Source organism: Chrysemys picta, chromosome 4, assembly GCF_011386835.1.
Source record: "Chrysemys picta bellii isolate R12L10 chromosome 4, ASM1138683v2, whole genome shotgun sequence".
NCBI classification, from domain to species: domain Eukaryota; kingdom Metazoa; phylum Chordata; order Testudines; family Emydidae; genus Chrysemys; species Chrysemys picta.
In genome coordinates, this window is record NC_088794.1 from 124,545,808 (window position 1) to 124,570,564 (window position 24,757).

Here is a 24,757-nt window from a genome sequence, read left to right on the forward strand (position 1 = left end):
ACCCAGGGCTGTGAGTTCAATCCTTGAGCGGGCCACTTCAGGATCAGGGGCAAAATCAGTACTTGTTCCTGCTAGTGAAGGCAGGGGGCTGGACTCGATGACCTTTCAGGGTCCCTTCCAGTTCTATGAGATAGGTATATCTCCATATATTAACTGGGGAGATTGGTCCCAGGCTGAGAAGGGAATTCAAACTGTGTATTGAGAACTGTAACCTGCCTGCAACATCCAATGGAGTGAGAAAAATTGTTTGATTCAAATCTTACTGAGAATAATGAAGTTTAGGATTTAGAATGAGTATTAGGTAACTATCTCTGACCTTTATGCCTACCACTTATAATCACTTTAAATCTATCTTTCTGTAATTAATAAACTTCGTGTAATGTTTTCTCTTTACCAGTGAGTTTGTCTAAGCGTTTGGGAAAAAGACAGTTACCTTTTCCGTAACTGGTGTTCTTCAAGATGTGCTGCTCACGTCCATTCCATATTTCGTGTGTCTGCTCGCCACATGCACCAGTGCTGGAAGCTTTTCCCTCAGTGGTATCCGTAGGGGACCAGCTCTGGAACCCTCTGGAGTGGCGCGCACATGCCTCAGTATAAGGGGTGCCGCCGGCTCCCCCAAAGCTCATTTCCTTCTTGCTGGAAACTCCGACAGTGGGGAAGGAGGGAGGGTCATGGAATGGACATGAGCAACACATCTCTGTTAGGGTTCCCTCCCCACTTTGAACTTTAGGGTACAGATGTGGGGACCCACATGAAAGACACCCTAAGCTTATTTCTACCAGCTTAGGTTAAAAACTTTTCCAAAGCACAAATTCTTCCTTGACCTTGGACAGTATACTGCCACCACCAAGTGAGTTAGACAAAGATTTTGGAAAAGGACCACTTGGAGTTCCTGTTTTCCCCAAATATCCCCCCAAACCCCTTCATGCCCTTTCCTTGGAAGGCTTGAGAGTAACCAAGGTGAGCACAGACCAGACCCTTGGGTTTTTGGGACACTAAAAACCCAATCAGAGTCTTAAAAACAGAACTTTTATTATAAGGAAAAAATGTAAAAGAACACCTCTGTAAAATTAGAATGGAAGGTAATTTTACAGGGTAATAAGAGTTAAAACACAGAGGATTTCCCTCTAGGCAAAACTTTAAAGTTACAAAAAACCAGGAATAAACCTCCCTCTTAGCATAGGGAAAATTTACAAGCTAAAACAAAAGATACTCTAACGCATTTCCTTGCTATTACTTAATATTTTTGTAATATTAGATGTATTATTTCAGTAGGAGCTGGATTACTTGCTTGGTCTCTCCCTTTGTTTCCCGAGAGAACACCCACAGAGCACAAAACAAAGCCTTCTCTCCCCCCTTCTCCCAGATTTGAAAGTATTCCCCCCGCCCCATTGGTCCTTCTGGTCAGGTGCCAACCAGGTTATCTGAGCTTCTTAACCCTTTACAGTTAAAGGAGGGATTTTATGCTACTCGTAGCTGTATGTTTATGACAATCTCTAAGAACACCAGTAAGGGAAAAGGTAACTGTCTTTTCTTCTTCAAGTGCTTGCTCGTGTCCATTCCATATTAGGTGATTCCCAAGCAGTACAAATGGAGGCGGGTAGGAGTTCATGGACATGTAGATTGTAGCACAGCTCTGGCGAACCCAGCATCATCTCTGGTCTGCTGAGTGACGGCATAATGCGCCATGAATGTATGAACAGAAGACCATGTTGCGACTGTGCAAATGTTCTGGATGGGAATGTGTGCCAGGAAGGCCGCCAAGGACTCTTGGACTCTGGTCGAATGGACCCTCATGATCGGTGGCAGTGGGACCTGTGCCAGCTCATAACAGGTCCAGATGTAGGAGGTGATCCAGTTGGAAATCGTCTGCGAGGACACCGGAAGGCCCTTCATCCTGTCTGCTGTCACGATAAAGAGCTGGGTTGACCTGCGGAAGGGCTTGGTATGCTCCAGGTAAAAAAACAGGTCAAATCTGACATTCGGGGAGTGCAGCCTCCTTTCCTCACTAGTGGTGTGTGGTTTGGGACAAAACACCGGGAGGAAGATGTCCTGGTTGACACAGAAGGAAGACAACACTTTCCGCAGAAAAGTCAGATGGGGTCGCAGTTGAATTTTGTCCTTGCAGAACACCGTATACGGCGGCTCCGACGTCAGGGCTTTAATCTCTGACATCGTCTTGCCGATGTTACCACCACAAGGAAAGCGACCTTCCATGATAGGTGGGAAAGGGAGCAGGAGCCCAAAGGCTCAAAGGGCAGGCCCATGAGCCTAGAAAGAACTAAGTTAAGGTCCCATTGCGGGATAGGGGCCTGGACCAGCGGGAAGAGCCTCTCGAGGCCTCTCAGGAATCTGATCAACATGTCGTGTGAGAACACCATCTGACCTTGAATGAGCGGGTGGAATGTGGAAAGGGCCACAAGGTGCACCCTGATGGAAGAGAGGGCCAGTATCTGGTTCTTAAGATGAAGCAGGTAATCTAAAATAGATTGTAAGGAGGAGCACAACGGAGAGATGCTATGCTCAGACACCCAGTAGGAGAACCTTGTCCACTTGGCCAGGTAGGTAGCTCTGGTGGAAGGCTTCCTCCTTTCATGGAGGACTTGTTGGACCTCGTTAGAGCAGGCCTGCTCTTCTGAGTTCAACCATGCAGTATCCATGCCGTGAGATGGAGGGAGGTGAGGCTGGGTTGGAGGAGATGCCCATGATCTTGCGAAATCAGATCCAGTTGGTCAGGAAGGGGTCAGAGAGCGGTCACTGCTAGGTCCATCAGCGTGCCGAACCAATGTTGGCACAGCCACGCCAGGGCAATAAGGATGACTTGGGCCTTGTCTCTCTTGATCTTCGACAGGACTCTGATGATAAGCGGGATGGGTGGGAATGCGTACATCAGATCCCCCAACCATGACAGGAAGAAGGCGTCTGAGAGAAAGTCCTCGGCCAGACCCGGCAGGGAACAGTACTGATGACATTTCTTGTTCTGTCTGATGGCGAACAGGTCTACTTGGGGAATTCTCCACCTCTAGAAGAGCGTTCAGGCTACTTCCGGATGGAGCGTCCACTCGTGGTGAGAGAAAAAGGACCTGCTGAGGCGATCTGCCAGTGCATTCCTGACACCAGGGAGGTGGCAGGCCTCCAGGTGGAGGGCGTGCTTGATGCAGAAATCCCACAATCGGAGAGCCTCTTGACAGAGAGACGACGAGCGTGCTCCCCCTTGCCTGTTGATGTAGAACATCGAGGCCGTATTGTCCATAAACTGTCTCACCACTTTGCCTGACATGCAGTGGGAAGACCCCGCAGGGCAAACATACCACTCTGAACTCCTTGACATTTATGTGCAACGTCATTTCCTCTGGGGACCACGTCCCGTGTCTGTAGCTTGTCTAGATGCACTCCCCAGATGATGGCCGAAGCGTCCGATACCAGTTTGACCGACTGGCGCGGGCTGTCAAATGAAACTCCTTCCAGGAGGGCCTTGGGGTCGGTCCACCATTGCAGGGAAAAAGTATCACTGGTGGGACAGTAACGATCTTGTGCAGGTAACCTCTGGACTGGAAATAAACCGTTGCCAGCCACTGCTGCAAGGGTCGCATTCTGAAACCTTGTATGGTGGACGACATACGTACATGCTGCCATGTGGCCCAGCAGATGCAGACATACCCGGACCATGGTTAGAGGGAACGCAGAGACCCCCCCGCGATGAGGTCCATCATTGTCTGGAACCAATCCTGTGGCAGGAAAGCTCTGGCACAGGTGGAGTCGAGCACCGCTCCGATTAATTCTATCCTTTGCACCGGATAGAATGTTGACTTCTTGTCGTTCACCAACAGGCCCAGGGACCGGCACGTGACCTGTAGCACCGCAATATCCCATTGGACTTAAGACCTGGAGCGGCCTTTGTCAGACAGTCATCGAGATACAGGTATATTTGAATGCCCTGACGCCTGAGGTAAGCTGCTACCACCAACATGCACTTGGTAAACACCCTCGGTGCTGTCGCTAAGCCGAAAGGGAGGACCACAAACTGGCAATAGTCCGATCCCACCATGAAGCGCAGGAAGCATCTGTGTCCTTGGACGATCGCTATATGACACTACATATCCTTCAAGTCGAGTCTTGAAGGCATGCCAGTCTTCTGGATCCAGGGAGAATATGATGGAGGCCAGGGAGACCAAGAGCAACTTCAACTTCTTTAGGTATTTGTTGAGGTCTCGCAGGTCCAGGATGGGTCTTAGACCGCCTTCGGGATTAGAAAGTACCCGGAATAGAATTCCTTGTTCCTATACTCACAAGGAACTTCCTCCACTGCTACCAGCTGCAGCAGGCCCTTCACCTCCTGCGCGAGGAGACTTTTGTGAGAAGGATCCCTGAAGAGGAACGGGGGGGGGGGGGGGGGGGGGGGAGCTAGAAAGAAACTGGAGGGTATAGCCCTGGGCCACTGTGCTGAGGACCCAGAGGACTATGCAGGGAGGAAAAAAGAAAGGCGGTTTGAGAAACACAGGAAGGATGGATCCAAGGTCCAGTCTGATAGGTCGCCCTGGGGCACACCCTCAAAACGCCCGCTTGCAACCCTGCCTGTTGCAGGAGGTGCCTGATTGGATAGAGGGCGGAGGTTAGTGGCTCTGGCAACGTTTGTAGCCTCTGCTCTTCTTATGAGCCATCTTCTGCCTGGGTTAGCTCCCTTGACCTCTGGCTATTGCGGCTTGAACCGCTTACGGGCCAGACCCAGGACGTAGAGCCCTAGGATTTTCAATGTAGTACAGGAGCCCTTCAACCCATGAAATGTATTGTCTGTCTGCTCAGCAAACAGTGCCTGGCTGTCGAAGGGAAGGTCGTGTATCAACTGCTGGGCCTCCATCGACAAGCCTGAGAGAAGGAGCCAGGATGACCAAGTCCATGGAGATGACCAAGGCCATGGTGCATGCCGCTGAATCCACCGCGTCTGAGGCTACTTGCAGGGCCACAGCCTTGCCCTCATCGAAGATCGCCCAGAACTCCTTCCTGGTATCCTCGGGAAGCGAATCCTCAAACAAGGCCATGGCTTATCACATACCGAAGTTATATCAGCCAAGGAGAGCTTGATTTTTTTTATTTAAATCAGATACATTACAGCTCAAAGATATCTCATCATGGAATAAGGATTATAAATTCTAATTCTATAGTATGAGACAATGCATTTATGTATAATGTTTAAGAAAAGTTTTGTAAATGAGTTCCAATAGTTCATGGATTAGGGACCCAATCTTAGGGGGTTCCAGGGGCTTCTATACAGATTATTTAGGTTAATCTTTCTATTTATCCAATGGGATTCAGTGCTCAGTCTAGAAGATACCATCAGAGATGCTTAGTTTTGCAGTTCTCAAACTGTGGATTTGTGTCTCCAGAAATAACATGCTTGTTAACAGCAAAAATGGTTTTAAATAAACAAATAAATAATATATTGAGGTGAGAAATAACAGACCTCAACCCTATTGTCCCTCTGCAAATTTGTGTACACAGAGTCAATCCCTTACCTCTCTCTAAAAGTGCAACGTTTCAAAAAGTTCAATGAATAGAAGATTGTTGGGGGTGGAATAGATCTGGACAAGAAGAAATCTGGAGATAAAGGTGAGAAGGGAGGGACAGGCAGTAGAAACAAAAGGGAAATTATTTGAGCAGCATAGTCCAGAAGTCTTGAGGTCTTTCTGAGTGTAGCCTTCATTGATTTAAGATCTACCATCCCATTCTCTCACTAGAAGGGAAAACCTATAATGGCAGCAGGCCGTAAAGGAGACCCAGTTTGGGAATATTTTTATGAAGTTCCTCTACCTGTGGGTAAGACAGGCGTGCGTGCAAAATGCAAAGAGTGCAACGAAGAAATGCAAGGCCTGGTTGCCCGAATGAAACAACATCATGAGACGTGTTCCTTCTCAGGAGGAAGCGGCGTTGAAGATGATGAAAAGAACGTGTCCGAACATGCAGGATCTTAAGGTTGGTAAACTTTTTTATTTCATACTTTTCTTAAGGACTGCCTGTCTTCCTTCTGGACTATTCTCAAATTCTCATGTTTGAGCAAAAAATATAGTTGTTTCTCTATGGTACTATCATTTTAGATGCAGTTGTGATTAAAAAAAATGGCTGAAATAGGCAGATCTTCCTTTTACAATTTCACCTTTAAAGTAGTACTGAGTGCCAGTGAATGCAATGAGTAATACTAAATGAGCAGTATGGTATTAATAATTAAATAACTGCATTGACTTATTTTGTTTAGGAGAATCCATCCTCAACATACAGGATTCTGAAGACTATCCACCTTCAAGATCACCATCATTTTCTATAGTTTCCGAGTTATCTGCCAATGATAGTGTTTCAGTCACATCATATATGTCACATAGCCACAGTATATCACCTGTAGCAAAAAGAAAAAAAAAATTCCATCATCCAGAACAATCATAGATAAGTTTGTGATAAGAACCAGCAGATTACACAAAGAGATAATTGATGAAAAAATTGCCTGGTTTGTTTATGCAACAATCTCTCCTTTCCACATGACTGAGAACCCACACTTCATAAACATGGTTCAACCATTAAGGGTACGTCTTCATTTATCAAGACACGATATATCGATCCCCGAATGTGCTCACCGTCGACTCCGGAACTCCACCAGAGCGAGCAGCGGTAGCACAGTCGAGGGGGGAGCCGCGGTCATCGATCCTGTGCCATGTGGACCCCAGGTAATTCGATCCAAGATACTTCGACTTCAGCTACGCTATTCGCGTAGCTGAAGTTGCGTATCTTGGATCGATCCCCCCCCCCCCAGTGTAGACCAGCCCTGAGACCAGGATACAGTCCACCCAACAGAACAGATGTCACAGGCAAATTGCTGGATAAAGTGTATGAAAAAGAGAAACTGAGCAGTGTGCAAAAGGTCTAGAGGGTAAAATTGTTAACCTGAGTCTCGATGGATGGAGCAATATGCACAATGATCCTGTTGTATGTGCTTGTGTGACAGCAGAAGGGGGGAATGTTTTCCTTACAGAAACAACTGATACATCAAGACATGCACACACCGCAGAATACTTACAAGAAGTAGCAGTAAAAGCCATAACAAACTGTGGGAAAAAAATTAAAATGTCTAATACGCAACTTGGTCACAGACAATGCTGCAACTGTATCAAAGATGAGAAGAAATTATTTAGAAGAGAGTCCCAAGCTAACAACATATGGTTGCAGTGCTCATTTGATGCACCTCCTAGCCAAAGACTTCAGTGTTCCAGAAATAAAGGCTAATGTTGAAATTGCAAAATACTTCCCTAACAACCACTTTGCAGCAACTGCTCTGAAAAAAGTGGGAGGAACGAAGCTAACTCTCCGACAAGACGTGCGATGGAACTCAATAGTGGACTGTTTTGAGCACTATATCAAGAACTGGCCTAATTGGATGACAGTTTGTGAACAAAATAATGAAAAAAATAGATGGCACTGTCACAGCCAAAGTTCTCAACATTGGGCTTAAGAGAAATGTTAAACATATGCTGAGTTTCCTGAAGCCTATTTCTGTAGCCTGGAACAAAATGCAGGAAAACAGCTGTTTTATTGCTGATGCTGTTGAAATTTGGAAGGAACTGAGTGAGATCTTAAAAAGAGAATATGCAATGACAGAGTTAATTTACAAGCATTAAAAAAACCGAATGGGACGAGCACTATCTGCAGCTCATTTTCTTTCAAATAATCTCAATACTCGGTACCAGGGTCAAACCTTAACTGCTGAAGAAAAGAAGTTGGCTATGACATGGACATGCAGCAATCATCCCTCCATAATGCCAACTATAATAAACTTCAGACCTAAGAGTGAACCATTCAAGAAAGATATGTTTGCTGATGATGTTTTAAAGAAAGTCACACCAGTGAACTGGTGGAAGTCACCTAAGCACTTGGATTCAGAGACTGTTGAAGTGATAATCTCACTTTTAACAGCAGTAGCTTCTTCTGCCAGTGTAGAAAGAATATTTTCTTCCTTTGGACTAATTCATTCCAAATTGAGAAATCATTTGGGACCTGAAAAACCAGGAAAGCTTGTTTTTCTTTTTTAGATTATGAATAAACAGGAAAATGAAGGTGAAAATGACTGAGTTAGCTGCAGAAGCCAATATTTTAAGTTTCACACGTTGACCTGGCTGATAGTCTCTTTAATTTTTTAATATTTCATTTAACTATTTTAAAAACAATTTTAACAAAAACAAACCTGATTTTAAAAAACTTGAATGTTTAACTAAATTCAAAAATTCACATGCTCGTTTTGTTAAAATATTATATGTTTGCTGTTGAAGAAAAAATCCAGAATACATAACGTTGTTGTTTTAGTTAAATAAAACAATGTAAATGTCTGTCTGATTATGTTCTCCTCCTAATAACAGCATGGCAAGAAAATCCACCAAACATTAATGATTAACCAGTTGAATTGGAGATAGTTCACCTCCCAATGACTTCATAAATATCTGCTTCAATTCCTTTGGTAAATGAAATAACCAAACAATCATTAGTTTTACAGTATATCAGAAAATGGATCTGAAAAGTTTTCAAAATAAATCACTTTAAAAATGTATAGTATGTACCTTCTAAAAATGAAACCTACATCTATCTCTGAGTTGTGAAGAATATGTATTAAGGTTATAACAACCAACAAGAAAAAACGGTTACTCACCTTCTCATAACTGTTGTTCTTCGAGATGTGGTTTTCATGTCCATTCCAATCAGGTATGTGAGCACAAACGTGCACGTTGGCCGGAAATACAATGAATTGTAATGCATTGTTGGCCGGAAGATTTTTCCCTTACCAGCATCCGTTGGGTCGGCCTGGGCGCCCCCTGGAGTCGTGCCCCCATGGCGCCTAATATAGCTCTGCCGACCCGCCACCCCTTCAGTTCCTTCTTGCCGGCTACTCTGACAGAGGAGTAAGAAGGTGGGTATTGGAATAGACATGAACAACACATCTCAAAGAAGAACAGTTACTAGAAGGTAACCGTTTTTCTTCTTCGAGCGCTTGTTCATGTCGATTCTAATCAGGTGACTCCCAAGCAAAATTAGGAGGTGTCGTTGGAGCTGTCCACTGCCTGGAGTACTGCCTGACCAAAGGCTGCATCATCTCTGGCCTGCCTAGTAATTGCATAGTGTGTGGCAAAAGTGTGTATCAATGACGGCATCGCCGCCCTACAGATTTCCTGGGTGGGGACCTGAGCCAGTAGCACTCGGTAATGCAGGCCACAATCCATGATGAAATGCGCTGAGTCAAAACAGACTGGCCCTTCATTCTGTCCGCTATTGCGACAAAAAACTGTATCGACTTTCTGAACGGTTTGGTCCTTTCTATGTAAAAGGTCGAGAGTGTGGAGTCTCTGCTCCCTGTTACTCGCATGAGGCTTAGAGTAGAAAACCGGGAGGAAAATGTCCTGGTTGATGTGGAACTGCGACACAACCTTCGGGAGGAAGGTCGGATGGGGCCTGAGCTGAACCTTGTCCTTAAAAAACACGGTGTAGGGCGTTTCAGACGTTAGAGCCCTGAGTTCAGACACCCTCTGGGCTGAAGTGATCGCCACTAGGAACATGACCTTGTAGGAGAGGTAGAGCAAGGAGCATGTTACTAGAGGCTCAAAGGGATGCCCCATGAGCCTAGAGAGGACCAAGTTAAGGTCCCAAGCAGGAACTGGTTGGGAGACGTGTGGGTACAACCTGTCAAGACCCTTCAAGAAGCGACTGACCAGGGGGTTGGCAAAAACCGAGCGGCCCTGTGCCCCTGTGTGGAAAGCCGAGATGGCAGCCAGGTGTACTCTTATAGAAGACAAGGAGAGACCTTCCTGCTTTAGGTGGAAAAGATCATCCAAAATCTGGGGCACTGAGGCTAGCACCGGGGGAAAGTCGCGCTGAGCTGATCAGATTGAAAATCTCTTCCACTTGACCAGGTATGTGGCCCTAGTGGAGGGTTTCCTACTGCCCAAGAGAACCTGTCTGACTTGTTCTGAACAGGAGAGCTCGAACGGATTCAGCCATGGAGCCTCCCAGGCTGTGAGATGCAGTGACTGCAGGTTCGGGTGCTGAAGCCACCTGTGATCCTGCGTGAGAAGATCCAGGAAGAGTGGCAGGGTAATCAGGGCTCCCACTGACATGTTCAAGAGAGACGTGTACCAATGCTGGCGAGGCCAGGCTGGTGCTATGAGAATGAGAAGAGAGGAGCATGCACCGCCCTGTTTGTTGATATAGAACATCGCAGTCATATTGTCCGTCATGACCGATACACATCGACCTGCTAGATACGGGCGGAATGACTGACACACTAGGCATACCGCCCTGAGCTCCCTGACATTGATATGAAGAGGGAGATCCGTCTGTGACCAGAGGCCCTGAGTCCTGTGGTCACCCAGATGAGCTCCTCACCCCAAATCTGACGTGTCCATCACTAGCATCAGGGATGGCTGTGGGACGGGGAAGGGGACTCCTGAGCATACCTGCTGAGCGTCCGTCCAACCAGCAGCGAGTCAAGGATGGGGCGAGGTAGGGTCACGATCCTGTCTAAGCTGTCCCTGAAGCGGTCGAAGCCCGAGTCTGGCGTGCCGAACCATGTACGTACAGGCCGCCATATGGTCGAGCAGTTTGAGACAATTTCTCGTGGTGGTGGTGGGGAACTGCCTGAGTCCCTGGATCATGGCGTTGAGGGCCTGGAATCTCGCCTGCGGGAGGCATGTTCTGGCTTGGGTTGAATCCAGAACCGCCCCTATGAACTCTATCCTCTGGACCGGGGACAGAGTCGATTTCACCTCATTCAGTAGGAAGCCCAGATTCTCGAAGGTTGCTGTGATGAATGCCACCTGAGCTTCCACCTGAGTCCTGGATCGGCCTTTGATCAGCCAGTCGTTGAGGTATAGGAACACCTGTATCTGATGTTTCTAAAGAAAGGCAGCAACGACTGCCATGCACTTTGTGAAGACTCGAGGTGCTGCTGACAGGCCGAAAGGGAGAACATTAAATTGATAATGGGAACCGTTGACCACAAACCTGAGGTACTTTCTGTGGTTTTGCGCTATTGCTATGTGAAAATACGCGTCCTTCAAGTCAAGGGCGGCATACCAGTCTGCTGGATCCAGTGAAGGGATAATGGAGGTCAAGGAACCTGAGTTTCCTCACAAACCAAGCCAGCCATAAAAACAGAGTTCACTACTAAATATTAAATAAACAAATCTAAACAAAACATGCTAATCCATTTGTTCATCACAGAAAACTAGACTCTCCCAAGAGCAGTACTTTCCTCAAAGCATTTGCCACTGTCTCACACTTGCACACAGTGCTTCGCCCCAACGATCAGTTGTCTCTCTGTGTTCTTGATTAATTTAGGTGGTAAGCTTTATGGGATAGAGACCCTATCCTTTATGTTGCTTGATTTAGGAGGTTAATAATATTAATTTGGATAGTATGGGGTTTAGGCTTGCCAATCTGTTTGATCAGAAGTTAAAAGTTCTTGTCCCGAAATCAGGCTCTACAGAATTTACAAAGGACCCTTGGGGGTATGAGAGGAAGCTTACACTGAGACAGATATAGCCTTAAAGACTTTTTATTAAGATAAATGAAGTAGTAATTAAATGGTAAAATAATTAGAGTTACAAAGTTACAATTGTATTACTGCTATTTAAAAGATACATATGGTATTATATGCTACAAAGCTTTGATTAATATACTTACATCCTCTCTTGATAACCTGGTGGTGAGAGAGACAGAACCAGCCTCGCCTTTGGCTGTTTAGGTTCCTTAATTCTTGAGTGAGAGGTGCAAAGCTTAGAAGAAGCTAGAGCTAAAGCTATTGAAGCTAACTTAGAATTTACTAACTTAAACTTAAAACCTAATAAACAAAACTAAGAACAAAAGTTTAGGGAAACCAAGCTTAGAAAGTTTAAGAAAAACAAGTACAGGCTTCTCCTAGCAAGGTGGGTTACTTTTTTTATAGGGTACAGGTGCCTGAAATTTTCTCTTCTATGCCCATACTTTATTTTTTACCCACAAATATGTTAGGGTATACTTACTCCATAGGCTAGTATGTTTGTACATATTGATGACATGTACATACATATTAATGACATTAACTTATACACACACGTTATTTTTGTTTTCCCGGTTATTTTGGTTCTTCCCTTGCAGTGTACCTGTTAAGTTTGAGGGTACAGACTTGGAAACCCACTATGCCATTCTACCATTATTTATTTATTTAGGTAAAAAGTCTCAGAAATAGATACGCTAACTTTGCCTTAGCTTAACATACAGGATATGGTGTGTAGGTTGCTAGCATTACAGCCGAACTTACTTTAATATAAATGTATAAACTTATTAAATAAACTAAATACTTAAACTATAAGAAAAGATATATATATGCAAGCAAGCAGGTTAATTCTATAGGCTACACGCCCCCCCCCCCCCCCTTTGAGGGGGTGGTTTGCAACAACGAACCCCGTCACATAGGTACGGATGTAGATGGTTAAGTGTCTGTAGGGACAGTTTTAACGCTATTTTCCCTCGGCTAGGGTGGAGGAAAGGTATTATAAAAATGGTATTTTGGACCCTGGCACATTTTTGGAGTGGGCACCATGTATACATATTTATTATTCTTAACATTTGCTGCCCGTTTAGGTTTCTGCTTGGGCCTGTTGGATTTATACTGCAGGCATCCTAAAAAAAGGAAATAAATTTCAATTGCAATTCCTTGAATAACAACCCATACTCTTCATTCAAATTTTCCCCGGGAGTTGTTGCAGGCTTATTACCCTTAGTTATTAACTGGGTAATAGCTTGTTTGGCTTTGTCCATATCGTTAGTAATTTGTATGAGGTGGGGTTTTTTTACGAGCCAAAAATGACTTTCACCGTAACCCTAGTGGGGGCATGTAGACAAGAAAGGTGGGTGTACTTTGGATAGTTAAATCCTGATAGGCTGGGTCGGACTGGATAATGGTGATGTTTTTAAAAGTGGGAATAGGGGAAAGAGCTTGATTCCCTATTAAAGTGGGTTGCTTTGGAGTAAAACAAAAATTTGGCTCTGTGAAGGACACTTTAGGGGACCATATTGGTGCCTTTTTTGATTGGTAACCACGCAAAATTGGCTATTTTCAGCATAGGTTACCCTTTTCATTGGAGTTTTTCACTTGGTCAGCCTTACTAAGCATGACAATGATGAATTTTGTAATTTTTTTTCCTGCAGTTCACACAAAACAGTGTTTGTTTTAAACATATTACACCTACAGATATACTGAAGCCCTTTTTTAGAGCAACAGGCCATTTGTGGTACTTTTCAGGTCTGAGTTGGAGTGTAATAGACCACCAAGGGAGGTACATTAATGTGTTCCCTATAGATGTCGCCTTTTAGGTGACCTATAGAATGGACAGCTCTCAATTCCCTGTACACATTCTTGTTTGGGTTTAATGAGACTATGAATGAGACATACAAGGATCGTGCCATTATACAACTTTTAGAAAGAGAACCACCATTTCGGTTGGGGTGAAGTGTAACAGATTTCATTCTTTTTTTTAATAACACCCACTGATAAATGCTGGCATGAATTCAAACATGTGGATTGGGTTTTTTTCGGCCTTTGAAAACATTTGTGACAGTACCAACTTAATAGTTGCTTATTTTTAATTAGGTTAGGAACCTTTTTCAATCTTAAGGATTGTAATGTATTAGTGATTACATTTACAACGTATTTCCCATATGCAGAGCATATTTTTTTTGTTTAAATTTGATTCCTGTGCTAATTATTGTTTAAAGCAATTAGCTGATTAATTTTACATTGGGTCTTATTAAATAGTTGGGCTATGTCATGCATATTATAAACAGTAAATTGCTTTTTCTGTGACAATCCCCTTATTTCCTGTAACACTGAATTGACTACTTGGTTGGCTTCCTTTTGTAACACAATTTATATGTTTGCGAATTTTTTACATATTCGCTTGGTTTCAAATTGACACTTCTGAACCAAATAGTTCTGTTAGGGATCCTAAACTTTCAAAAAGTTTTAAGCTACACTTTTTTCTCTCAAGGCATGTGGTTTATTAATTTTATTATTCATCCCCAATAGAACAATATTTTGCACTTGTTGTTGATAGGCTGCAATCGTATCCACAAGTTCTACTGAGAAAAAGGAAGCCACTTTGGTATGCTGACAAATAGCTAATTTTTTCTAGATACTAATTAGACAAATTTAAAACTACAGGAATATGCATAAACCGAACCTGATTAATTACTTTCCCTATTATGGGCGTTGTGGTGAGACCACTAGCAGGTTCTGGGTTTAGCATTGGACAAGTTACATTATTTGGTATTGGATTGTTATAATTATAGTTGTTAATTGGATTCCGAACCTTATGTGGCTTTTGCAGTATTGGCTTTAAGAGGAAATGCCTCTACCAACTTTGAAAAAGGACTGACAACTACTAACAGGTACTGATTATCTCTTTGAGTCCTTGATAAGGGACCTACAACGTCAACCTGCAAAGCCATCCAAGGAACTTCATACACCTGAAATGGCGCATTTCTTTTGGATGGAGTTGGAGTGGCTTGGGTACATGCCAGAAAGTTATTACAATATTGTTGCACATTCATTTTAAGAAGTGGCCACCATTCCACAGATGCAAGACGCTGGACAGTTTTGTCCACTACCTGGTGTTCTTCTGTAGGAGTGTCATGAACCACGTACATTATTTTCCTCCGTAAGTGAGCTGGAACTACCCATACAGGGAAAGGACCTCCTTTATACATGAGAAATTCGTTTACTATCTGAAAATGCTGCTTATATTTTTTGTACAAAGGATTTACTGTTAGCGACCCTTTTTCTTTTGTTTTGGTTTACTTTTACTATGGTTTTTATTCAATTTTTGATTTTTTTTTAAATCCAGTATGTTAGTTGTGGCAATAGGGCATTTGGCACTAGGAGTAGTAACAGAATATTTCTGGGTTTTTCGTTTTGTTTTTTAGAATTTTCCTGATTGGGCTTTTTTGGCGGCCAATTTACACTGGTCTATAATTTTTGAGAAGTCATCTGCTTCAGAGATAAAATGTGGTATTTATTATGTATTTTGATGTGCTGAATTCAAATATGACAATTAAAACAACTGTTTCTAAGATATTTAAGTTTTTACATTTTATGTCTATGTATATTGTGTAGATAGTAAAGTTTTAATCATAAATTGTAAACCTAGGTCTTTTCATGTGTTTATGGTTGCTTTACATGATAATATTTCACCTGTCCTGATTATGTAACACTTTAAAAATCAGCAAAAGGGTTATATAAATAAAATTTATTATGAAACAAAAGGCAAAAAACTATTCTGTACATAGTTTAGTCCTATTCAGTGTCTACTCAGCGCTTCTTGGCTTCTCTCTTGTATTCATTAAATGGAGCATCTCTTGTCACTGTCCAGCAATAGTCTGCAAGCATTGATGGGCTCCGTTTGCCCTGATAGCGTTTCTCCATTGTTGCAATGTCCTGGTGAAATCGCTCGTCGTGCTCGTCGCTCACTGCTCCGCAGTTCGGTGGAAAAAAATCTAGATGAGAGTTCAAAAAATGTATCTTTAGTGACATGTTGCAACCAAGGCTTTTGTATGCCTTGAGGAGGTTTTCCACCAACAACCTGTAGTTGTCTGCCTTGTTGTTGCCGAGAAAATTTATTGCCACTAACTGGAAGGCTTTCCATGCCGTCTTTTCCTTGCCACGCAGTGCATGGTGGAATCTCCTGGCAGGTGATGTTACGATTTCCATGTTCCGTGACCGTCAAAAGGATCTTGTCCCATTCTTCTTCATGGAAGGTGATCTTGTAGCCTGAAACAACATCGATGGTGTGATGGCAGCCCTCAACATCGTTCACGATCCAGATGAGTGGAGACTGTTCATTGATTCATCGAAGACGAGTCTTAAAGCTGTTTTACTGCATAATGGCAATGTTTTGCCATCAATTCCAGTTGGTCATGCAGTCCATACGAAGGAAACCAATGACAACATGAAACAACTTTTGAAGTGCATAAACTATGACCAACATCAGTGGTGCTTTGTGGTGCTCTGAAAGTTGTTGCTCTCTTGCTTGGTCTGCAGACTGGATACACAAAGTACTGCTGTTTTCTCTGCGAATGGGATAGTCGTGCAAGAGATTCCCACTACATCAAGAAAGACTGGCCACTCCGACAGTCATTGGAGCTTGGGAGGAAAAGTGTTCAGCATCCACCACTTGTTGAATCAAGGAAGATTTTGTTACCACCCTTACACATCAAGCTGGGTCTGATGAAGAACTTTGTCAAGGCCATTGACAAAACACAAGCAGCTTTCAAGTACCTCCGTGGAAAATTTCCAAGGTTAAGTGAAGCTAAGATAAAGGAAGGTGTCTTTGATGGTCCTCAGATTCGTGAACTTCTTCGAGATGATGCATTTGACCATGCACTGTGTGGCAAGGAAAAGACAGCATGGAAAGCCTTCCAGTTAGTGGCAATAAATTTTCTCGGAAACAACAAGGCAGCAACTACAGGTTGTTGGTGGAAAACCTCCTCAAGGCATACAAAAGCCTTGGTTGCAACATGTCACTAAAGATACATTTTTTGAACTCTCATCTAGATTTTTTTCCACCGAACTGCGGAGCAGTGAGCGACGAGCACGGCGAGCAATTTCACCAGGACATTGCAACAATGGAGAAACGCTATCAGGGCAAACGGAGCCCATCAATGCTTGCAGACTATTGCTGGACAGTGACAAGAGATGCTCCATTTAATGAATACAAGAGAGAAGCCAAGAAGCGCTGAGTAGACACTGAATAGGACTAAACTATGTACAGAATAGTTTTTTGCCTTTTGTTTCATAATAAATTTTATTTATATAACCCTTTTGCTGATTTTTAAAGTGTTACATAAACAGGACAGGTGAAATATTATCATGTAAAGCAACCATAAACACATGAAAAGACCTAGGTTTACAATTTATGATTAAAACTCTACTATCTACACAATATACATAGACATAAAATGTAAAAACTTAAATATCTTAGAAACAGTAGCCAATCAGTTGTTTTAATTGTCATATTTGAATTCAACACATCAAAATACATAATAAATACCACATTTTATCTCTGAAGCAGACGACTTCTCAAAAATTGTAGACCAGTGTTATTTACATATTGAAACAGAACAGTCGGTTTAGAAAATTGCGACAGTACCCGCCTTATTTGCGCATCTAATAAAGCTGGAAAATTTTTATACCCCGGGGTAAACGTGTCCAGGAATATTGGACCCCCTGGAAACTAAATGCAAAACGGTACAGTGAAATGCGGGCCAATGGTAATGTCCAAAAGCTGTTACTGATGTTAAGGACAGTAAACCACACAGCCTCTGGATTAAAGGACTTGATTAGATCTGGCATCTTGGCCACTGTAGGGGCACAAGTGGGTGTGACCTGATTCAGGCGTCTGTAATTAATTGTGAGATGCCAAGAACCATTTGGTTTTTTTACAAGTCAAATAGAGGAATTGGCAACGGAAGTACATTTACGTAGTACTCCCTGTGTCAGTAAAGACTTGATAGTCTTTCCTATGTACGGGTTTGGCTAGTTTGGGTAAGGATATTGGTTTTGGGCTGATATCTCCCCTTCTTCCACAACAATAGTGACTGCCATACATCCACAGTTCTGTTTGTGTTTAGCAAAGGCATCCGCATACTTGCGAAGTAAAGCCTGTAACTCAGGTTGGTCTGCATGATTAGTTACTATTTTGTTCAAATTATACCGCTCAGGATGGTTCAGAGTTCTCCACTGGCGACACCATGCCACACTCAGGTATGACCTGGTGAGTCATCCTTTGCCTGTTCTACAGTAAGACACAACAATTGGTTAACCAAATTAAGAACACATTCCTGTTTGTATAGGAAATTAGTTCCTAATAGGCAATTTCCTGGGTTTGCTAAATTCATTAACACAAAGGTATGAACCTTTCTTAGGAGACCTAACTGTACTTTAATGGGGTTAGAAAGTGTGATGGTATCTTGATTGCTTACAAAAGTTGAAAGTGTTTTTGTATGCCCTGATGACAGAGAAGAGGATCTAGGATCCTTGACATGGATAATCCTAATTGCTGCCCCAGTATTTATAAAATTCCTGTGGAGCCCCCCATCACTGCAGATACTGTGGGTTTCCCGCTTGCATCCCTGCCTAAAGGGGCTATGACTACACTCGGGGCCGGATGGCGTTATGCCGAGTAATTGTTGAGTATGCAGACAAATAATCTATGGGTTTTCCTTCCATCTCTTCAGAGGCAGCCAACTCTGGAGGAGGAGAGGCTGTCCACCGGAGAGAAGGAAATGGGTCAACAGAGGCCACCGGACGGTTTGAGGGTGCTGGGCCTTGGTCTTCCATTAATAGCTCATTCACGTGTGCTCGGAGTTCCCAGGTATTCCGTTGTTGAGCCTTAACCATTTGCTGCAGTGTCTTAAACATTATTACAACTGAGTCCTCATTTCTGTGGGCAGGTGGTGACTTGGATCTCTGCAGGCGTGAATTGTTTTGGGCGGCATCTGAAAGGAAAGGAACCCGGTCCCGGGCCACTACATGGGGTCCAAACACATAACCCTGTCAAGCGGCACGCCCACTCGAAGGTCCAGTTTATTACGTGGGTTAGGGTCACGTTTTGCCAACGCTGGTACCTAGGGAATTTAGGAACACTGCGGCCTAACCCTGGGGGTCCCTTAATCCTCACAATGGGATTAGCTCATGGATCATGAAGTATTGCAACAGGGGCTTCACACCGACCTATTTTGGGGCCTCCCTGAGAATATGCCTTGGCCAGTAAGGTTAATGCCTCCTTTAAAGACGTCCTATTATTTATATGCGTGTTAACCTTTTTCTGCAAATGGGGAAGAGAGTTATTGATCAACAAACTAACCTCTAGTGGCTCATTTGTTTTCTCTTTTATGTGACTGTGCCACGCTGCACTTAACCGCGGGTGAAATTGGTGTGGGTACTTAAGTTTCTGCTTTAGGTTAGACAGGATGGCCACTCCAGCTTGCCCCGGATGCTGTTTATGTTTTAATAGGGCTACTGTGTCTTTAAAAGATCTCTTTCCTACCCTAAACTCGGGTGGCAAAGTACTTTATAATGCTCGATTCACTGTGAGTTGTAAGATTTTAACCCAATCTTTTCTTGGTAAACCAAATACTTTTTCTGTTTCTTGTACACATTGTGCATGCATTGCAACCGAAGAATCCACCATCATTCCTACTTGCTTAGCTACCGGATCTAAGGTCTTAATATTTGTAACAACTGGTACAGGGGAATTAGAATTAGAATCTGAGGATTTTCTTTCCAGATCGGGATCTGGGCTTTTATTTGAGCTTGAATTTATAATTTTTATGTTTTGACTTCTTCTACCCAAATTTACATTTTTCTTATTAGAGCTATTAGAACTTTTCTCTGGAAATAGTCCTGGATGAGCAGGGTAACTTTCCATAAAACCTTTACGTCTTACACTTAAGGCATTTCCACACTGACGCAGGACATTTTTCAGTCCATTAAGATCTGGTGCAACAGGGTGCTTTACCGGTACACCAGGTGATACCAGCATATACCAAGGGGGTATAAAGGGTCCACGAAATTTTAGGGGCCTAGGCAATGTTGATGATTGCCCAAATGTCAGTAAGTGTTCACCCAAAGGGGCTGAGTCTTCTGACTTATATGGTGCCAATGTAACATTGGGTGGAGGAGTAGGAATTGCATTCCTTGGTTGTTGTATCTCTCTGTTGTAACCTAGAGATTACTACATCCCAGGCACTAGCTACTTGTGTCACTTGTGCCACTACATTTTTTAGCCCCTGAACAATTACAGTTTTTAAAGGCACTTCCTCTTTACTATCAGGGGCGCACACAAACAGAGGAGAGGATATCCTCTTCCCCTTTGCTCATTTTATTCTTTATATCACTAGTTGCCTCCTCTAGGATGACACTTAATTTCACCTTCTGTGATGCCACCCTGGGTCTTCCTTTTCCTATCTGCAGACTGCTAGTACCTTCTGCACTGCTAACTTCCTCTTTTCACTCCCGCTATTTAATCTCCAACTTTGCTTCTAAAGGCACTGTATTAGCCTGAACTAACTATTTCGCCCTACTTCTAGTAATTGACCCTGCAGGTTTCTCTATCTCCGTCGGTTCCACCACACCAATAGAGATGGGAACCAATTCTTTGTTCTCCTCTAACACATCTCCTGTAATCATCTCCATAAACATCATACACACCTATGGTTTTATATAAATATAATCTAGATCAAAAAGTAGCAAACTACTATCTACATCAATTTTTTTACACATAAAAGTTGTCTAAAACAACAAAAGACATTCCAAAACAAGAGCTTAATTAAAATAGAGTTACAGCTGCAAATAGACTATACATTTACAACATTATTAAAGATTGGGCAATTAACAAAACAGGAGGGCTCCCTTAAGAGAAAGCTCCTATATTCTAGGTTTAGTAAACCCAGGTCCCAAAAGTGTTTGTATCTTCAATCAAAGCCCAGCAGCATGTACGAGTTACCTTCTCTCCTGTGAAGGCTCCTATTAAACTCCTCTCTGTATACCTAATAATGATTCCTTCTCTATGGAGTCCCATAAGGTTCTCTTGTAAGCCTTATTTTCCCTACCATCCCTTCTTTTTACTGTATCTTTAACATCTACTTTTATTGTAAAGCTACTCAACAGAACATCACTATTATCTAACACAGGGGTTTCTCAAACTGGGGGTCGTGACCCCTCAGGGGGTCACGAGGTTATTATAGGGGGGGGGGTTGTGAGCTGTCAGCCTGCACCCCAAGCCCCACTTTGCATCCAGTATTTATAATGGTGTTAAATATATTTAAAAGTGTTTTTAATTTATAAGGGTGGGTCGCACTCAGAGGTTTGCTGTGTGATAGTCGTCACCAGTACAAAAGTTTGAGAACAACTTACCTAACACCTTTAATGACTCCTCCCCTTTCCACCTGTGTTTATCTTTTAACTAGTTAATTTATGGCTTAGTATCAGGTTCATTCACCTAAATGTCTTCAAAATGAATTGCTTCTCTTGAACAAGAGAAACAAGAATCAACATCCAACTCCATCTTTCTTCTCTCTCCCCTTTTGAATCAGACTTACTGCTTTCACCATGCGTATTCCTGTCATCCTTGACCATGAAATTTCTCCCTCTTCCCATATTTCCTGTGGTGTGCAAAGCTGCCTATCATCACTTCTGCAACACTGCCTGTGACAATTGTTGTTTGCAGTGTTGTTGTAGCCACGATGGTCCCAGGATATGAAACACACAAGGTGGGTGAGATAATATCTTTGACTGGACCAACTTCTATTGGTGGAAGGGACAAGTTTATGAGCTTTACAGAGCTCTTTTTCAAGTCTGAAGAGGGAAATAAGAGCATTCAAACTAAATACAAGGTGGTGTGGGACACACTGTTAAACATAAGGGGTTCACCCATGTTGAAGGACTTAAAATGCCGTGGACAATTAGCACTTCTGCAGTCATGACAATGGAGGGTCAGTAGGTAGCTGGGTGTGTTACAAGTTGTCCTAATGGACAATAAAGCCAGAGTGTCTGTGAAGTCTATCCTTTTTAGTGTCCAGCAGAGTTATGAATTTAAGTTCCCAGGGCTCATCTTTCTGAAGGTTTTGTGCAGCCGTCCTTAAAGGATGAGGACTAAGAGGTCAGATATGGAGTGATTGTTTTGGACCATTCACCCACAGAGGATGGAAAAGAGGTAGTTGTTTTTTTTCCTCTATGTGAGCAACTGAAATCCTCATAAGCCTTTATCACTGCTCACCTTCGCTATTTTAACTACCTTCTCTATAGCCACCCCAAGTTCCACATCACCGTACTTCAAGTCCTCCACAAAACAGCTTGTCTACCATACAGACCATATTTGTCTATCCCCTCCAAATTCACTACACGCACACCTGTTTCAAACCACAGGCATCTTATCTTTGTTGGTGCAGGAACCTGCTCTCTACAGCTCTTGAAAATTGAAACAGCTTTCCTTGGTCTTGATACCTCATGGGCTATTTTCAAACCAGATGATACATTATTTCTCCCTTCATCATTTAAATTCTCATCTCTAATTTTAAATTGTATTTTGTAACCATTTAACTCCAACATATTTATTACAGTGATAGTTTGTACAAGATACTATGCAAAAATGTCTTATGTGTAATTTTATATTTCTCAGTGCTGATTTTTTTAAAGTTAATTAAAAATACTGTATTTCTACCAATAACCCAAATTTGTCCAAGTATTGCATGAATTATAAACTGAAGTATTTTAATGTCATGTACATTAGCAACCTGCATATCCCACAAGATGTAACACCAGCTTAAAATACAACATTCATGATTCAAAATAATGGGTCTCACCAACAATTCAAAATGTAAGATAGCCTGTCAGATTTCAAACACAAACGAACACCACTTTGGGCAAAGGGTGTGTGCTCCCACTACAAAGTGTATTCGCCTAATTTATACACAGAGAAATATCTGCTCTCCCTGTAAAAGTCAGTTACATAAACATAAAATGAGTCCTCTACCCACCAGTCTAATCTCATTACAGCTACAGACTTAATTTCTTCCTCTGAGGCCACAACTCACCTGTTACCCAAGGGATAAGAGTGAGGGGGGATCGGATAGCAGCCTTCAACTACCTGAAGGGGGTTCCAAAGAGGATGGAGCTGTTCTCAGTGGTGGCATATGACAAAACAAGAAGCAATGGTCTCAAGTTGCAGTACAGGAGGTCTAGGTTGGATATTAGGAAAAACTATTTCACTAGGAGGGTGGTGAAGCACTGGAATGGGTTACCTAGGGAGATGATGGAACCTCCAACCTTAGAGATTTTTAAGGTCAGGCTTGACAAAGCCCTGGCTGGGATGATTTAGTTGGTGTTGGTCCTGCTTTGAGCAGGGGGTTAGACTAGATGACCTCCTGAGGTCTCTTCCAACACCAGTCTTCCATGACTCTATAGTCACACTTGTTAGTCTCTAAGGTGCAACAAGTACTCCTGTTCTTTTTAAGAATGTAGAAGACACGCAACCTTGCAGCGGCTGGGCGCTGCTCCTTGTACATCTACATCGCTCTAGCACTATAAACATACGCACAACAATCTCTCCTCAGGAACCAAGGCTCAAACACGCCGTGAAAACAACAGCGTCAACGCGTGCAGGACCCCCGCCCTACCCAGGGCAGCGAGCGCGCGCGCGGGACCCCCCACCCCACGGCAGCGCGCGAGAGAAGCACCCCCGCCCCCTTCGCTCATTCATTCCCTCTGCCCGCTCCGCCCCGTGAGCGGTTCCCCTCCCCGCTGCACCTGCCGGCCCCCGGCGCCACACCCCCAGGAGAGGCCGCGCTGGTGCCCACCAGCTTCCCGTCCTCCCCTCCCGCCCGCGTTCAGTCCTTCCCATGCCGACCCCACTCGGCCCCGCACCGTTAGCGATGAGCTTGGCCGACAGCTGCTTGACGAGCTCGGGGATCCGCTCCCATTGGCACTCGGAGCGGCACCGCTCGATCTCCGTCTCCAGCCGCGAGCCCGCCTTCTTCGTGGCCATGGCCGGAGTCCCCGGGGGGCGGCGGCGGCGGCGGCACGGGACGCTTCCTCGGCGGCGGCTGCAGTGAGGGAGGGGGGACGTGAGGGCTGCGCGGCCTGAGCGCAGGGCGCCGAACGCCGGGAGCAGCGCCCCCTGACGGGCCGCCGCGGGACTGCAAGGGACGTGGGGCGGAGTCAGGCGGCGGAGGCGGGCGGGCCGGCTCGGCCGCCGCAGCGCTTAGCTCTCTCCGCGGACTATGGGGAGGTGAAAGCGGCGGGTGGGCACCGAGCGTTACAGCCCGCCCCGGCGGCGCTGTGCTGGTGGAGCCCCCCGCCGGCCCTCGGGCCAGGGAAATGGCAGCTGGCCGGCCATTGAGGGTCGGGCTCGAAACGTGTCCTTGCACCAGAGCCCCCTCCCCCGTCAGCCCGGCCCGCGCCGCGCCGCGGCTACCGCCTCTTCCTGCCGCCCACCGCAGAGCCAACCTGACCCTTTGCTGGGCCCCGCCCCTGGCCTTAGTGCCACCTTCTTCCCCGTGCAACACAGTAACTGGCCTCCCCCACTGGACGCGGTTGTTGCCCAGGCTGAAGTGTCTCCCCCCGCCCCATGTCGTGGCACAAACCGGCTCTGCTCCTGCTTTGCCTCTCGTTATAGCGGCGGTGCAGGAGGACCTGGAAGGCGGAGCGCGCCCTTGGGTAGAGGGCAGCAGCCGTAGAGAGACGAGTTGGGGAGCGGGGCAACCATCGGGCCGGGGATTTGCATAGCAGGCAGTCCCGAGCAGGGAGGAGGCGGCTGCTCAGCGGTAGGAGGGAAGGGGTCTAAGAATTGAGGGCTAGGGAAGCGAGGCCAAGCATCAAAGTGAACTGATTGAAGGAGGGAATGGGGAATGTTTCAGCTGATCAAATGGAAAAGGGGTTGGTCTTGAAATTATGAATTACTTGGGGAAGATGGGCTAATAATAGGAAAGGCGGCCAATAATTTATGATTAGAGGAATGAGTCTTGGAATTATGTAAATTGTTGGAGGAGTCTGAAATAGGAGTGGCAAGACTTCAAATCTTTCCTAGCCCCTGGGCTAAAGTCAGAACAAAATATTTACTTTTTTTAGTTCTTTAAATAAATTAAATTTTAAAACAAGATTACACTTTGAAACTAAATGTCAAGAGGTTTTTTTTTA

The 24,757-nt window shown here is 44.3% G+C and overlaps 1 protein-coding gene across 9 annotated transcripts in view; it reads right to left on the reverse strand.

Moving 5' to 3' along the window:
- TTC7B (tetratricopeptide repeat domain 7B) overlaps positions 1-23,816 on the reverse strand; it is a 326,149-nt gene extending 302,333 nt beyond the window's left edge. Inside the window, exon 1 of one of the 9 annotated variants that reach the window (XR_010601134.1) lies at positions 23,486-23,737. Coding sequence is in view for 4 of the 9 variants with exons in the window: in XM_042858600.2 (XP_042714534.2) it covers positions 23,486-23,606 (121 nt within the window). In the remaining 5 variants the exon portion in view is untranslated. Of the gene's footprint in view, positions 1-23,485 lie in introns of all 9 variants that reach the window. The other 8 variants (XR_010601135.1, XM_042858600.2, XM_005285389.5 and 5 more) reach the window with 8 other exon arrangements.
- Between the last annotated feature and the right edge of the window lie 941 nt (positions 23,817-24,757).